The 14,416-nt window shown below is 37.2% G+C and overlaps 3 protein-coding genes across 3 annotated transcripts; 2 read left to right on the top strand and 1 right to left on the bottom strand.

The window, feature by feature from the left end:
- Window positions 1-448: 448 nt before the first annotated feature.
- ciapin1 (cytokine induced apoptosis inhibitor 1) lies at window positions 449-3,344 on the bottom strand. Its single transcript, XM_055191729.2, has 9 exons — window positions 3,203-3,344; window positions 2,593-2,752; window positions 1,804-1,947; window positions 1,639-1,718; window positions 1,350-1,518; window positions 1,203-1,276; window positions 998-1,116; window positions 811-892; window positions 449-727 (listed from the first exon to the last, which is right to left on the bottom strand). Exons 1-9 carry the CDS (start codon window positions 3,320-3,322, stop codon window positions 617-619), a joined length of 1,059 nt encoding a protein of 352 aa, XP_055047704.2. The 5' UTR covers window positions 3,323-3,344; the 3' UTR covers window positions 449-616.
- Window positions 3,345-3,890: 546 nt separating this feature from the next.
- coq9 (coenzyme Q9 homolog (S. cerevisiae)) lies at window positions 3,891-8,089 on the top strand. The gene is made up of 9 exons (XM_055191730.2): window positions 3,891-4,049; window positions 4,686-4,902; window positions 5,054-5,189; window positions 5,295-5,437; window positions 6,070-6,154; window positions 6,274-6,378; window positions 7,285-7,440; window positions 7,526-7,579; window positions 7,741-8,089. The coding sequence occupies exons 1-9, from the start codon at window positions 3,992-3,994 to the stop codon at window positions 7,774-7,776; spliced, it is 990 nt and encodes a 329-aa protein (XP_055047705.2). The 5' UTR covers window positions 3,891-3,991; the 3' UTR covers window positions 7,777-8,089.
- A 564-nt stretch (window positions 8,090-8,653) lies between these two features.
- polr2c (RNA polymerase II subunit C) lies at window positions 8,654-13,957 on the top strand. Its single transcript, XM_055191732.2, has 9 exons — window positions 8,654-8,883; window positions 9,091-9,140; window positions 9,243-9,311; window positions 9,409-9,461; window positions 9,698-9,826; window positions 9,993-10,044; window positions 10,123-10,291; window positions 13,444-13,518; window positions 13,664-13,957. The coding sequence occupies exons 1-9, from the start codon at window positions 8,798-8,800 to the stop codon at window positions 13,806-13,808; spliced, it is 828 nt and encodes a 275-aa protein (XP_055047707.1). The 5' UTR covers window positions 8,654-8,797; the 3' UTR covers window positions 13,809-13,957.
- Window positions 13,958-14,416: the final 459 nt, after the last annotated feature.

The raw sequence follows: 14,416 nt of genomic DNA, 5'->3' as shown, positions 1-14,416 counted from the left end.
GTTGGGATTATTTAGGTGGGGCTAAAATGGCGGCTTGATGACGCACTGGAGTCACCGACCATGACCCCGCCCCTTACACAATCTCGTGCATCCTTTCACGTTGTCGCGGCATTTGAAAGAGAGACGGCAGCTTTCCCGCGAGTGGGCGTGGTTTCAGCGCGACAATGGACACGCCCCCAGCGTTTGAGAGCTGAAAATCATGCTCACTTTAATAACAAATTTTATTTTTTTGTCGTTAGTTAATCATTAAAATTTGGCTGTGTGGTTAATATCACATTTTCTGTGGTGTCACAAACTCAGAACACATTTAATAACAGACTTTACACAGACTTTAAATACTGTAAATCAATATATCAAATAATTGTAAGATTTTTTTAGTGGTTTGATCCCATTTGGATATATTTTGAATTTTTAACTGATTTAAAGTCTGGAATGAGAGGTTTTCAACTGAGCAGTGCTTTCAACTTTATTTACATTATGGGTAACAATTGTACTCAATTGACGAAAATAACACCTCTATAAGAAACGTCCCTGTTGATAACAGCTGGAAGTGTATCTGTGTGTCTCTGATGTTGCAGAATGATAACGGAATGGATTTGGGTGTTATAATGAATGTCTATGCATCTGCTTTATCAATGTTGGCCAACAAAACCTTCTCCCCGGGTTTGAATGCAGGCATGCCTAAATATGGGCAACTGGCACATCTGAAGGCGTCTCCTAAATAGCACTGAAAGAAAATAATGGGGGTCTTAATTATATAACAAACCTGAAACAATAATTATGGAAAAAGGCTTTGAAAGATATTCTTACACTTCCACAGGCTGATTTAGGCAGACTGGCTTTCTGGGCAGCTTTGCTCTCCTGTTCCAGTTCTTCAGCAAGACCACACGTGCTACACACAAACAACAATCATGTTTATATGTACACACTGAAAGTGCACACTCAGGTTGACACAATGGGAAAATCTCCAACTATAATTTAACTTTAAGGTAATTACCAGTTTTTGCAGGCTTTCTTTTTCTTTGTTGAATCCTCTCCACAGGAAGTCTTGAGAGAGGATGGGTCGGGCTTCTTCAGATCATCTGCATCCAGAAGAGCATCAGAATCTACCAAATCCTGAGAATGAGAGGCGGAGCCATGTGGTGAATAATATGCAAAAACAGAAGCTTACTAAAGGTGATTATAAAGTGAACATTATGTACCACATCATCATCGTCCATATCATTGGCTGAAAGGGTCCACATTTTAGCAGTGCTTGGATCAAGGGCTGGCTTCTCTGTAGAAACATAGATTAATCGGATAAATATTGTCCTATTACACAGCTAAATTAAATGTTAATAGCCACAAACCTGTTGTGGTGACTTTCTTGCCAAAGTTGAGTTTCAGCTGTGTAGAGGAACCGACCTCAAAGTTGGGTTTAGATGCAGACATGCGTACCCTCGAAAGAGAGTTTCCTTGAAAACCCGTGCGCTCCTTTACAGCTGTGGTTGCTTCTGGGCTTAGAGGCTCCGTCTTTATCTGTAAAAGTATGTTTGTAAAAACTACTTTAATGTCCTAATATAACTAAGGCCTAGTCCTGGATTAATCTAAACCTTGTACGGGAAACTGACCCTTTATCTTGTTTATTAAGATACTGACCTCTGTGACGGACACCAATCCAGACAGTTTTAAAGCTGACATCAACTTTCCAGCGCTTCTTACACTATTGTCCTCAGAACCTAAAAGGAAACAACGGGCACAAGTTGGTTTTTATTTGAGGATGCTATGAAGTTGCTACTCTATGAATGCTGTGAAGTTACTAACCTGAAACTGGCTCTTCTAGCACAAGTTTCCCATCAGGTTTCAAAAGTTTGGCGAACTCAGCCAGCATTTCAGAGCTGTGGATTGGTGAGCTGTCTGTCAAAAGTCCTGACAGAACCCAGTCATAACTTGAAGCTGCGTGAGAAACTAAAAGAGAAAACATTAACACTTAAAATTAGGGATGCACCAATATGGAAATTTTGGCCGATACCGATAACCAATAACTCTTTAAATTTGGGGGGCGATAACCTACATCTATAGGCCGATAAATATTCATATTATTATCACAATGAAAAACTCGCAGACCGCGGACATCTTGTCTTTGCGGTAGACTAGCATACTCTTCTTAAGCCCGCAACACGTGTCATCTTCGTGCTATGTCACAGAAAGCACCAATCAAAACTCCACATGGCCAGCAATGAGCAAGTGAAGTGGTTCAACAAACCAAAATAATCCATAATTTATTGGCTTTTATTTATCGGCCGAATTTTGCTATCAGACCGATAACCGATAATATTAAAAATAAGCAGTTATCGGCCGATAACGATATGTCGGCCGATATATCGTGCATCCCTACTTAAAATCAAAAGCATTTCACTACATTGCCATTTGCATTTGTTTGGAATTAAGGGTTTTCTACATAAAATCATCCTATGTAATTTAAAAAACATTCTGTGACAATATAACCTTGATATTTTAATATTAACTGAGTTAGGTCATGTCAAATATTAAAACCAACTTTGTTGCTCCTTATCTTATAATTAGATTATGAGATTTTTATTATGTACTTACAAAGTTGTAGTCTCTCCATGTTCTCCAAAGACACAAGACTCTGGCTGCCAACAATAGTGCCAATATTTTCAGCAAATTCCTTCAGTGTGATGGGAGATGATGGTTGGCTCCAGACCAGGAGCACCTTGTCCCCCTTTTTTAGTCCGATGTCTGCCATGATCTAGTGCATGTAAAAGAGTTTGTTTACAAATGCAGCATTTGCTTTATAAACTGACTAGTTTATAATCAAAGTTATCAGACGACTCAGATGCCGTTTAGACTCTTATCTGGTTCATTTGAACCTATGCGGTTCTAGATACACCAACCGAAGAAAAATATGAACAGATAATAATATTCAACTGCTCGAGTCAATAATACAACCACCAAAATGTGAGAAATATTTTTGCTATCAATTCTGTAAGTTTTGTTTTGGCATGTATTTGAATGTAGATCTGCTGCATCATTATGACTGCGCAGTTCTTACAAAACAATGTAAATAAGCACCATTATCTGGCGGAGACACGAGATGTGAGACATACATAACATTAAAACGCAGGTCATGAAATTAAACTAACAACAAAAACTATTACATGTACAAATTTACAAGTTTATAGATTTATAGCAGTCCAACCTGTTTATAGAGTTCCAGAAATGCGCACACTGCTATATCAACACCGGTCACGTCGGACGTCGCAGCAGTAATGACGCCACGCAGGTTCTTGCTGTAGGCATCGCGTTGAGATGATCTCATAATTAGCCAAAAACAAAATACATGGTACGATGGGTCTACACATTTTTATTTTATTTTTAATTAATCTGTTCACTATTTCTCGGTCCAGACCGCTGAATATATTACAATATATTAGTATTGTTATTATGTTACTTTCGTCAGCGCTGATCAAGGAGGGCCAATCACAGTCGTCCCCACTGAGAAAAACAACAAAGTCCATCAAAGAAATTCTAACGGTTATAATGGAAATTGTATTGTTTTTTAATTCAAACTAATTTGTTCTGTTTGTGGGATGATGACGGAAACATTACTGGAAGGCACAAAACACTACATAAAATATTTTTTAATAGTTTTAATTGCCAGCAAGGGTTTGTAATAATTTCAGTAAAATATTATACTTTTAGTCTACACTTAATGAAGAATGCGACTTTATGTGCCACAAAGCGACCCCTGGAGGAATAACAGTGCTATGCTATCAGCTTTCACGACACACTTGCACTACAACAGATTCATACTGCGCACGCAGACCGATCGATTAATATGATATCAAAGTACCGCGAGAGTTGTTTTTTCTAGCGTGCGTTTTGAATCGCTCTCGCGGTACTTTAATGTCATACGTCCATCGGTCTGCGCTGCACCGCGTGAAGTAGCCTACAATAATACTGCCGCGATCCTTCGCTGTCGTTGGATATGGCGGCGCTGATTAGAGGTCTGAGAGCTGGAAAGGCCTTACGGGGTCTCGGCAGCGGTAAGGAGAGATATGAGAGAGGGAGACTGGTGTGATTTGATTTTTACTCCACGATATTCCTGTTTGATACGTTGATAGGAGTCACATATTTGAATTGTTTTCGTAACCAGGTAAAGTTAGCTACTGTAAACAGTCTGCCTACTTTCAGTTTATGGTAAACGTAACAGTAAATGTCAGCTGCAAGGTGATAATGAAGGGCAGAGCAAAGTATGGAAATAAAAAGTGCAAATAATAATCCTTGCATTTTAAAGGTTGTGCGATTCAGTCCTATAGAAAGATACTAGTTATGGTAAACAACAACTATATGTAATAAAACAAAGCTGGTGGTTTTACAGTGGCGCGTGTCTTCATGCACGTAGACGTATGCAATTACGTTGCAACACAGCAGGCTGGATGCTTACTAAACAACTATAAAATAAATAACGTTATCGGTTATTTTGAAGCTAAAGTTACACTTTCACTACTATGACATAGTTTCTGACCAGTTTAAGATATATAATTTACAATAATATATAATTTACAATTAACTTAAAAATTCACAGTGCATACTTCTTAACGTCTTCATTTATTTGTTTTGTAATGTAAATAAGCTTTAAATACTATTGCATGCTAATTTCATTCAATGCACCACTGCAGTTGCAGTTCAAGCCAAACTCAGTCCCCAGTGCAACAATGTGAGACGTGAATTTCACCGTGCAGCCCTGCTGAGACTCGCAGATGACTATAAAAGTGAATCTGTACCACCTCCATCCTACCATGAGGTCCATAAAGGTGAAGAAAGTTCAACCTCTTCAGCACAGGGAGACTCCTTTAACACAGCTGCTGGCCAGGAAGACGGCCAACCAAACACCAGGTTAGTGCCCGAAGGTTACAGATATTATCCAAGATTTACAAAAACCTGGTGTACTATAGCATCGTTGGTAAAGTATTGTGTTAGCAGCAGCACAAAAGGCCTTAGGTTTGATCTCCAGGGAACACATACTGATAGTATTTGATGTATAAAGTTATCAGGATCAGAGCGGCGAGCATGGCGAAGACTACGAAACAGAAGAACAACTCCAAACTCGCATACTGACCGCAGCACTGGAGTTCGTACCACAGCACGGCTGGACTGTGGAGGCAATAGCATCCGCAGCAGAGGTTAGTTTACTGTAAATAAAGGAGAAAACAAAAGCAGTGATGTTCAAGCATTGAACGTGAATGCTAATAAAGGAAATAATAACAGTCATATGCCGTGTGATTCAGACGCTTGACCTGTCACCAGCCTCTACTGGGATGTTCAACAATGGAGCGGGAGACCTGGTCTTGCATTTTATAGCGCAATGCAACACTCAACTCGCAGAGACGCTCGCAGAGCAGCATAAACAGATCCAGCTCGGCCAGGCAGAGTGAGTTATATGATAAATCTGATATCAAAAATCTGTTTTTTTCTCAAAAAAGGTTTTTACAATTTTGCTGGGGTTTTATGTTAAAGGAACACTCCACTTTTTTGGAAAATATGCTCATTTTCCAGCTACCCCAGAGTTAAACATTTTGGTACCCATTCAGCTGATCTCCAGGTCTGGTGGTACCACTTTTAGCATAGCTTAGCATAATCCATTGAATCTGATTAATTTGACCATTAGCATTGCACTCAAAAATAACCAAAGAGTTTCAATATTTTTCCTATTTAAAACTTGTACTAAGACCGACAGAAAATTAAAAAAATCCATCGATCTTATTATATTATGTAACTACAGAAGAGTCAAGTTTTAAATAGGAAAAATATCGAAACTCTTTGAGTATTTTTGAGCGTGATGCTAATGGTCTAATCAGATTCAATGAATTGTGCTAAGCTATGCTAGAAGTGGTACAGCCAGACCCGGAGATCGGCTGAATGGATTCAAAAACAGTAAAAATCAAATGTTTGTCTCTAGGGGAGCTGGAAAGTTAGCATGTTTTCAAGGAAGGTGAAGTGTCCCTTTAACATGGTCACCAGTATCACCCAGCTCATGTTAATCTGGATTCTTCATTGTGTTAGGCCTAAGAAAACAGCAGAGTTTCTGAGAGATGCAGTTGAGCTGAGATTACGGATGTTGATACCTTACATTGACACATGGCCTCAGGTATCATCGACTGAACGTTTACCCAAATCACTTGCTGATGAATTATTTTTCAGTTTATTATTGAGCACTTGCATTCAGAAAAAAAGATCATCGTTGTTTAAATCCATCCTGGCTTGTAGGCTATGAGCATCCTGCTGTTGCCCCACAACATCCCCGACAGCCTGAAGCACCTGTCCACGATGGTAGATGACATCTGGTACCACGCAGGCGATCGCTCAACAGACGTGAGTGGCTCCTCTAATTTGAAATTTCCACCTTCCACCTTGAAATGCAGTTTTGTATAAGCAAAAATCTTTTCTGTGTAAATTTAACCAACTAGCCCATGGCTTACCTGAGCATTTGCTAGGTTCTGAAACAGAGGACCCAGAAGCGAAAAAATCAACACTGCTTTATTGAAAATCAACTTAAACAGTCAGGCCGTCGAGTCCCGAGCCACCAACAACGAATCAACTTTAGTGTTACACGGTTTTTACTTAAAAAGCTTTTGTTTACTTCACTGCTCCATGCGTGTTTACTCCCTTGACTTTAATCTGCTAATCTTGATGACGTATGCAGCCTACAGCCTTCGGATTTAGAAACGGCCTTGTTAACAACACACAACAAACCACGAACAGCCTTTTAATGGTAAATTTCATTTTCATTTATTTATTGTGTAATAAGAGAGGCGAATAAATGCGATGGCGGTATAGTGCATATTTATGCATATAACGTATGGGTGGAGAAAGTGTAAAACATGTTAACAAGGCACATATCAGCAGCTGACCATACTGATCTTCCAATATTAGTGGATTTTATTTGTCAAAAAAAAAAATTGATATAGTACAAATAAAAATATGTTTTGATCATCTGAGATGATTGTGTCGCGTTGGTCTTAAATTTCACTCATAATGGTCTTAAAAAGGTCTTAAAAAGTCTTAAATTTGACTAGGTGAAACCTGCAGCAACCCTGAAGCTACAGTGTGTGTCATTTCTGTTCACCAAACAGGACTGCAAAATTTTTTGTCTCCTAATGCTACTACAATCTACTACCCTGACCTGTTTAGCCGAACAGGTCCAAACTTGTGCGCTTGGTTGAGGCAGAAATGGACAGTTTTTTTGTTAGTTTATTCACCTGTCTTTGTGTCTCTCAGATGAACTGGTACACTCGGCGGGCGGCACTAACTGGCATCTATAACACAACCGAACTAGTAATGCTGCAAGACTCATCTCCAGACTTTGAAGAGACCTGGGCCTTTCTGGACAACCGTATTAAAGATGTAGTCAACATGGCCAACACAGCTAAACAGGTGCATGATGTGTTGGATTATATCAATATGGTGGTCTTCTCTCTGTGTATTTATCTGTAAAAAATCATCTTTTTGTTTGGTCTAGGTCCAAGCCACTGGAGAAGCTGTGGTACAAGGACTCATGGGCGCTGCAATTACGGTAAAAACCTCAACATTTCAGCGAAATCCCAAATTTACAGAGTTGGAAGACGCTTTTATCCAAAGCGATTTACAGTGCATAACACGCTAAAATGTTTGCATTTGTGTTCCCTGGGATTGAACCCAGATGTATTGGTAAGATCTCATTTGTCCTTCCTACAGCTGAAAAACTTAACAGGGATGAACCAGAGACGATGAGTCCATGTCTTTGGAGTTTTGGTCCTGTTTGTCCCAGCTCCTGCTTACCGACCCCTCGGCCTTGCAGCGCAAATGTCTGACAACTCACTCAACAGCTGTAGATTAACAATTTAGCATGAAAGACAGTGACAGCAATGGTGTTCTGATAGAGGAATTGATCTTTTATCACATTCTTAGCACTTTTAAATGGGTCATATGTGCCACAAATAGGTCATTTAGACCCAGAGCACAGTGAGGATCTGACATTTCTTTTCTTTCTGCAGTTGTTTTTTCTCTATTTGTAAAAAAGGAAAAATTAAAAAATATAAATGCACATTGTATTGAGAATCGTTTGTGTTTGACTTATGTTAGAATCCCTTATTATAATAAATAAAGGGTAAACTATTTACTGAAAAATGTTTCAGCTTGTTATGTATTCAAAGTGGCAAACACTTGACAATAAAAATAAGGCTTCATAGATACAAAAGAAAAAAGAATATTAGTTTCTTCAAAACAAAAATACACTGTTTCTGTTGTTTTTATACTCATGTATTTTCAAACAACAGATTCCTATTAAGAAGTACCATTATTTTAATGTATTACATATGCATAGTGTTTGGAGGCTACTTATTTTTGTTGGTAATCTGAAAATTGCAAAATTGATAACAATTTAAACTCTACCCTGTCATTTTTTAAATGTATCCCCCACCCAACTAGTACTGCACTATTTTGCCATATTAGACACTGCAAACAAATGTGTGGTGCTTTTACGGTTTCGTACAGTACCTATTTTTTTATAAACGTGTATGGTACAGTAAAAATTATTTAATGCGTATTATAGGACTTATATTCTAAAATAAAGTTGGGCTTTTATTATGTCTAACCAGAGTGACCCGGATGCACATAGCATTAGAGCGGGCTCTAGCCAATCGCGTGCTTTCTTGTGTTATTGTGCCGGAGAAACGCTCGCTGCTGAAGCATTACTGCACCATATAGTTTATTTTTACATTTTTATCCATACAATCTAGAGTTTATCTTCATTATGCCGTATGCCAACCAGCCTACAGTTAAAATAACAGAGCTTTCAGACGAGAATGTGAAGTTTTTAATCGAAAACACCGATCTCGCGTGAGTCATACAAATACATCAAATGATCATTTCGTGTATTATTTTAATGCACGTGTGTTGTGTAGTATATTAAGGAACGTATTTTGCAAGTTGTTGCTTATTTCAAAAACTTGTGAGATCAGAGCTATCATATTTCCTTATTACAAGATTATTGTGATATTATCATCGGATACTGTATCATAATATATTAAATGTTGGCTGTTACAGGGTGGCAAACTCTATTCGACGAGTGTTTATGTCTGAGGTGCCAACTATCGGTAAGAATCAAACCATCTCATTCTTTACACAGAGCTTCTGAATGTGTGTTTATTTTTGATCATGAAGTTCATCTCTATCTGCTCACGTGCATTGTCTTCCAGCTATCGACTGGGTTCAGATCGATGCCAACTCTTCTGTACTCCACGATGAGTTTATTGCTCACAGAGTGGGTGCGTATATCGACATCTAACTTATTTTATATTTTTACTTTGTTTATGATTTAAAAAAAGGTTTTTAAAATTGCCTTATAATGCTTGCGTTCGACAGGTTTAATTCCGCTTACAAGTGATGACATTGTTGACAAGATGCAATACTCACGCGTAAGTTTTCACGAGTACTAATCTGCACATTCAAACCATGCACATATACTTATATATTTTACGGTTTTACTTAACTCTTTGTATTGTACTTCTGTGTACAAATTGTCACTGACGTCATCTCCTGCACGTCACCTGGCAAATAAACTTCAGACTGAACAAATTATTCAACCACAGCCTCGCGAGGGCTTTCGTTTGTTTGTTTATTTTTTTGTAACTTTTATTTTGTTTTCTTTTAGGACTGCACATGTGATGATTTTTGTCCAGAGTGCTCTGTTGAGCTCACACTGGATGTGAGATGTACAGAGGACCAGACACGACACGTGACCTCACGAGATCTGCTGTCCAATAACCCCAGAGTCATTCCTGTATGCCCATTTACCTCATCTATCTATCTATCTATCTATCTATCTATCTATCTATCTATCTATCTATCTATCTATCTATCTATCTATCTATCTATCTATCTATCCATTTATCCATCTATCTATCCATCTATCTATGGATGCTAATGTATTATGTCTTGTACCTCAGGTCACATCCAGAAGTCGAGACAATGATCCCAATGATTATGTAGAGCAAGATGGTAGGTGTATTTATTTGTCTATATATTGTCATTCATTTCTTCTGTATGGTGTCTTCATTGTTTGGGATTTTCATGTAGATATTCTGTTGGTGAAATTGAGAAAGGGTCAGGAGCTGCGTCTCAGAGCATATGCCAAAAAGGGTTTCGCCAAGGAACACGCCAAGTGGAATCCTACTGCAGGGGTGGCTTTCGAGTATGACCCAGACAATGCACTGAGACACACCGTTTACCCCATTCCACAGGAATGGTAAGATGCTAAATGGCTTTTATTTGTTATAAATTGTATGATGTCAACTTAAATTAGTTGGTGTAGCCTTTACATACTGTATGTAATGTTGGAAAAGTGTTCTGATTTATATTCTGTTCATGTCAAATATTCCTGCTTCTCTATATACGGTTTCAGCAGCAATAACATACATAATCAGCATTTGTGGACCAAACGTAACTTTTGTAGACCTCCACATATATATATTAACTAAAAGTCCCTTTAGAGTACTTTTCTCTGATAACTAACAAAATAAATTACTATTATTACCTTTGTTCCGATATCATATCCATTGCGTATCAACTACTTCACTGAGCTAATGTTATTGTGTAAAATTAATGCATACAATGTTAGTTACAAGTGCTAAATTCTTGCTGGCTGACAAACTTCTTCACACAGTGGAGGTCTATGCTCGCCGTCTCCCCTCATCTTTAGGAAACCAAAACATTTTATTTTTGACAAGTTTCCAAGGGTTAGTTTAGCCCAGGGTCAGCAACGTTGGTCCTGGAGTGCCGATGTCATGCAGAGTTTAGCTCCAGCTCTTATTAGGCACACCTGGAATAACTAATCAAGTTCTGAAGATTCACCTGAAAACTACAGTTAGGCAAGGTTTTATCAGGGTTGGAGCTAAAATCTGCAGGACATCGGCACTCCAGGATGTTGCCTAACCCTGGTTTAGCCACTAGGCAGATCGATAAACACCTACAGACCAGAAGTGTAATTTTTGCCAGGAGTGTAACCATGGCAATGCGCATGAGTCTAAGGAAAACGTCTATAATTTTTCAAAATCTTTTTTTCTTCCCTTTTTTAACAGTTTTTTATATGCAATATTAAAATAGAGTATGCATCTTATCACTTTGCAATGACGCTAAGGATGGCTGAGCCTGGTAACATGAACTTGCATATGAGTTTTTTTTTTTTAAGTTAAGAGTATGAGACCAATAGGGTGTACAGAATCTTGCCAAGGTTTCCCCACTGGCTGTCGTCAGTCATGGCCTGATAATTCCTCTTTACAAGTTGGCTGCATGTAGCCCCCCAATGTGATTTCTGGTACCATTTAAATAGAGATTGACAGATTTTACCAATAACTAAATTGGTCCCTACTTTCAGATAACCAATTAGTCGACCGATAGTTTTTAAAATGGATACTGGATAAAAACAAACATAACACTCAAAGTGAAAGAACTGCACTGAACCATTAAAATGTGCTAAATAAAAAAAGTATATAAAAAAATATACATTATAAGTGTTAAAGTAAATACTTCTATTAAATACTCCCACTGGTAAAATTGAAATTATGTAAATGTTTAATCTTGTATTTTATTTGCTTCTGTTTTAACATTTAATGATATCTAATCAAAAAAGACTTATTGCAGTGATGATAGAACTGAATTTAGATTTTGATGTTAACGTAGCTGACAACTGCATAAAGTTCACTTTCTCTGGTTATTAAGTTAAAATATGGATAAATCATGGAAAAAATAACCAGCTGTAACTTTCAGGGTGACTTATAACATTCCATCCAGGGACAACGGATTGAAAATAGCCTTTGGCTAATTCTGGTGCATTTACAGAAATGTTTTGTGCAATGTGCAATGTTCCTGATAACTAAATAAATAAACTAATGCAAATCGATGGTAATAATCATGACGTTAAACATTTGGGTTTTGGATTTATCCGCGTGTATTTTTTTGTTTGAGGTACCACTAATTTTAGCATCCTGTCAGCCTTGATGACAAACTCAGGTTCCTTCTGTTGTTTCTCTGCTAATGCAGCATCAATTCATAATTACTTAATAATGATATAAAGCAACGTACTATGGAGGACCACAAGAGTCATGCGGGATGTGATGAGGAACTTCAATGTTTGATAACTACCTGGACATTAAAAATAGAAATTAATGGATTTGTTTAAAAATTCATTAATTAATCTATAAATAAATAGACAAAGTTACAAGAAAAATCATTATGTAACATTTTATTAGGCAATAAAAAGTGAGATTATAAAAATAACGTAGAAATGAAATATTAGTCCATTAATAAATTGGTCAAATTAATATAACAATTTACAAAAACAACATAAAACACTCAATGGGTTCATCATTTTGAATTGCATTTGGAAATTCTTGGTTAAATAATGGAACTTCAAAATGTATTAAAAAAAGCGATTTAAAAAGAGAAGTGAATGGCTGGATTTGTGAATTGAACTACAAATACAGGTTTAAATTAGGCATTTGAAGGGGCGTTTCTGTTTAGCATTTCTGTTTTCATTTACCGACGATTCTCCTTGTTCTTTTCGCTGTTCGATCCGCTTCTCATTTTGGCCTCTCTATTTGGCTTTTCCGTGACTCTTTGGGTCGTTGCAAATGGTCAAATGAGAAATGCAAATCAGCTATGGCCAGGTGGATGTAACAAGCTCGCTGATTGGCTCTGATTGTACAGATTTATAGATCTCGGATGAGGACCCAAAGAGTTATGGAAAAACTAAATAGAGAGGCTAAAACGAAAAGCAAATCGAATAGCGAAAAGAATGAGGAGAGCCATCTGCAAAGGAAAGCAGAGATGTTGAACGGAAATGCCCTTTTAAATTTTTTTTTTTAATTTTAACATTTTAATTTGGACCTGTATTTGTGGTTCGATTTGTAAATGCAGTTGTTTGTTTCTCTTTTTTAATCGCTTTTTTAAAATTCCATTATTTGATTAAGAATTTATGAATGCACTTTGGAATGGTGGACTTGTTGGGTGTTTTGTGTTGTTTTTGTGAATTGCTGTATTACTTTGAACTATTTATTGGTGGATTGGTGTTTCATTTCTGCGTTATTTTTGTAGTCTCACTTTTTGTTGCCTAATAAAATGTTTCATAATGATTTTTTTGTATCTTTGTCTATTTATTTATAGATAAATTAATACATTTTTGAGCAGACGTATTGATTGCTATTTTTGTTGTCCAGGTGGTTATTGGATATTGGGGTTCTTTTGCGTTTTGCATGACTCTTGTGGTCCTCCATAGTGGTCCTCCATAACGGACGCAACTCAAACTAACTATCTGCAAAATTGATTAATCGGTCTAGCTTTAAATTTTACCTTAAAATTCTATACTGCATCTATAATCTTCTACTTTTGCTTAATTGTCAGGCCTAAAAGTGAATACTCAGAAATTGAAGAGGATGGAATTCAGGCTCCATATGATCCTAATGGCAAGCCAGAGAGGTAAGACAACACACACACAGTATAATATATACAGTATAAAGATATAAACAATATAGTAATTGTGTTTTACTTATGCACAAAACAAAACCAGTAACGCCAAGTCTCGTGTTAACACAAAGATCTGTTGTTTTTTTCTTGTGTCTAGGTTCTATTACAATGTTGAGTCCTGTGGTTCACTTCGGCCGGAGACCATCGTCATGTCAGCTTTTGCTGTGTTGAAGAAGAAACTAAGTGATCTGCAGACTCAACTCAGCCATGAAATTCAGAGCGATGTTCTTACTATTAATTGATTTCTAATAACTCAAATTTACAGTGCTGCTTTCTTTTTTTTCAGACTAGTAAGAACATTACTCCTAAAAAGATATTTTTTCAGCTGTTTTGTCTTTTTTGTTGCATCAACATGGATATTTCTACGTATAATAAATGCTTAAAGAACGTTGTTTTCTTGCGTTATTTTGCAATGCAGGAAATCATTAGACCCAGATATGAACACTAGAGGGCAGTGTGCTTAAGTTAAATGAAAGATGCCACTCCTACATGTTCAAAAGTATTAGGCCACCACCACCACCACCACCACCAGACTTGTTGTTTTAGAATGTCTATCCATATAGGACTATATGTAGGAAATATATACAAAAATTAAATTTTCAGGACTAAATGTCGTCTTTAGGCATCGTCTGTGTTAGTGTGACCTCTCTTGGCACTAAACACATCTTGAGCGTTTTTGAGCAGAATAGTAAAAAGACGAATTTCTTTTAAATAAGGATTAAATTTTATTTAGGTTTAAGAGATCCTGCAGTTTCCTGCTATTGCTCAAGTGGAAGGGGAGTTCACCCTAAATACTTGACACATCAGGTTACAATTTTATACAGATTTTAATACTATATACACATTTCCT

Source organism: Misgurnus anguillicaudatus, chromosome 6, assembly GCF_027580225.2.
Source record: "Misgurnus anguillicaudatus chromosome 6, ASM2758022v2, whole genome shotgun sequence".
In the NCBI taxonomy this organism is placed as follows: domain Eukaryota; kingdom Metazoa; phylum Chordata; class Actinopteri; order Cypriniformes; family Cobitidae; genus Misgurnus; species Misgurnus anguillicaudatus.
Note: the sequence above shows the minus strand (reverse complement) of the source record. Positions and strands in the feature narration are given on the sequence as shown.

Bases quoted from the DNA above. Each gene is read 5' to 3' on its own strand.
- coq9 (XM_055191730.2), top strand. From the start codon at position 3,992: ATGGCGGCGCTGATTAGAGGTCTGAGAGCTGGAAAGGCCTTACGGGGT. The intron at 4,903-5,053 runs GTTAGTGCCCGA...TGATGTATAAAG, and splicing joins GACGGCCAACCAAACACCAG to TTATCAGGATCAGAGCGGCG. The intron at 7,441-7,525 runs GTGCATGATGTG...TGTTTGGTCTAG, and splicing joins TGGCCAACACAGCTAAACAG to GTCCAAGCCACTGGAGAAGC.
- ciapin1 (XM_055191729.2), bottom strand. From the start codon at position 3,322: ATGAGATCATCTCAACGCGATGCCTACAGCAAGAACCTGCGTGGCGTC. The intron at 1,117-1,202 runs GTACATAATGTT...TCTCATTCTCAG, and splicing joins ATATGGACGATGATGATGTG to GATTTGGTAGATTCTGATGC. The intron at 893-997 runs GTAATTACCTTA...GTTTGTGTGTAG, and splicing joins AAGAAAGCCTGCAAAAACTG to CACGTGTGGTCTTGCTGAAG.
- polr2c (XM_055191732.2), top strand. From the start codon at position 8,798: ATGCCGTATGCCAACCAGCCTACAGTTAAAATAACAGAGCTTTCAGAC. The intron at 8,884-9,090 runs GTGAGTCATACA...TGGCTGTTACAG, and splicing joins ATCGAAAACACCGATCTCGC to GGTGGCAAACTCTATTCGAC. The intron at 9,462-9,697 runs GTAAGTTTTCAC...GTTTTCTTTTAG, and splicing joins ACAAGATGCAATACTCACGC to GACTGCACATGTGATGATTT.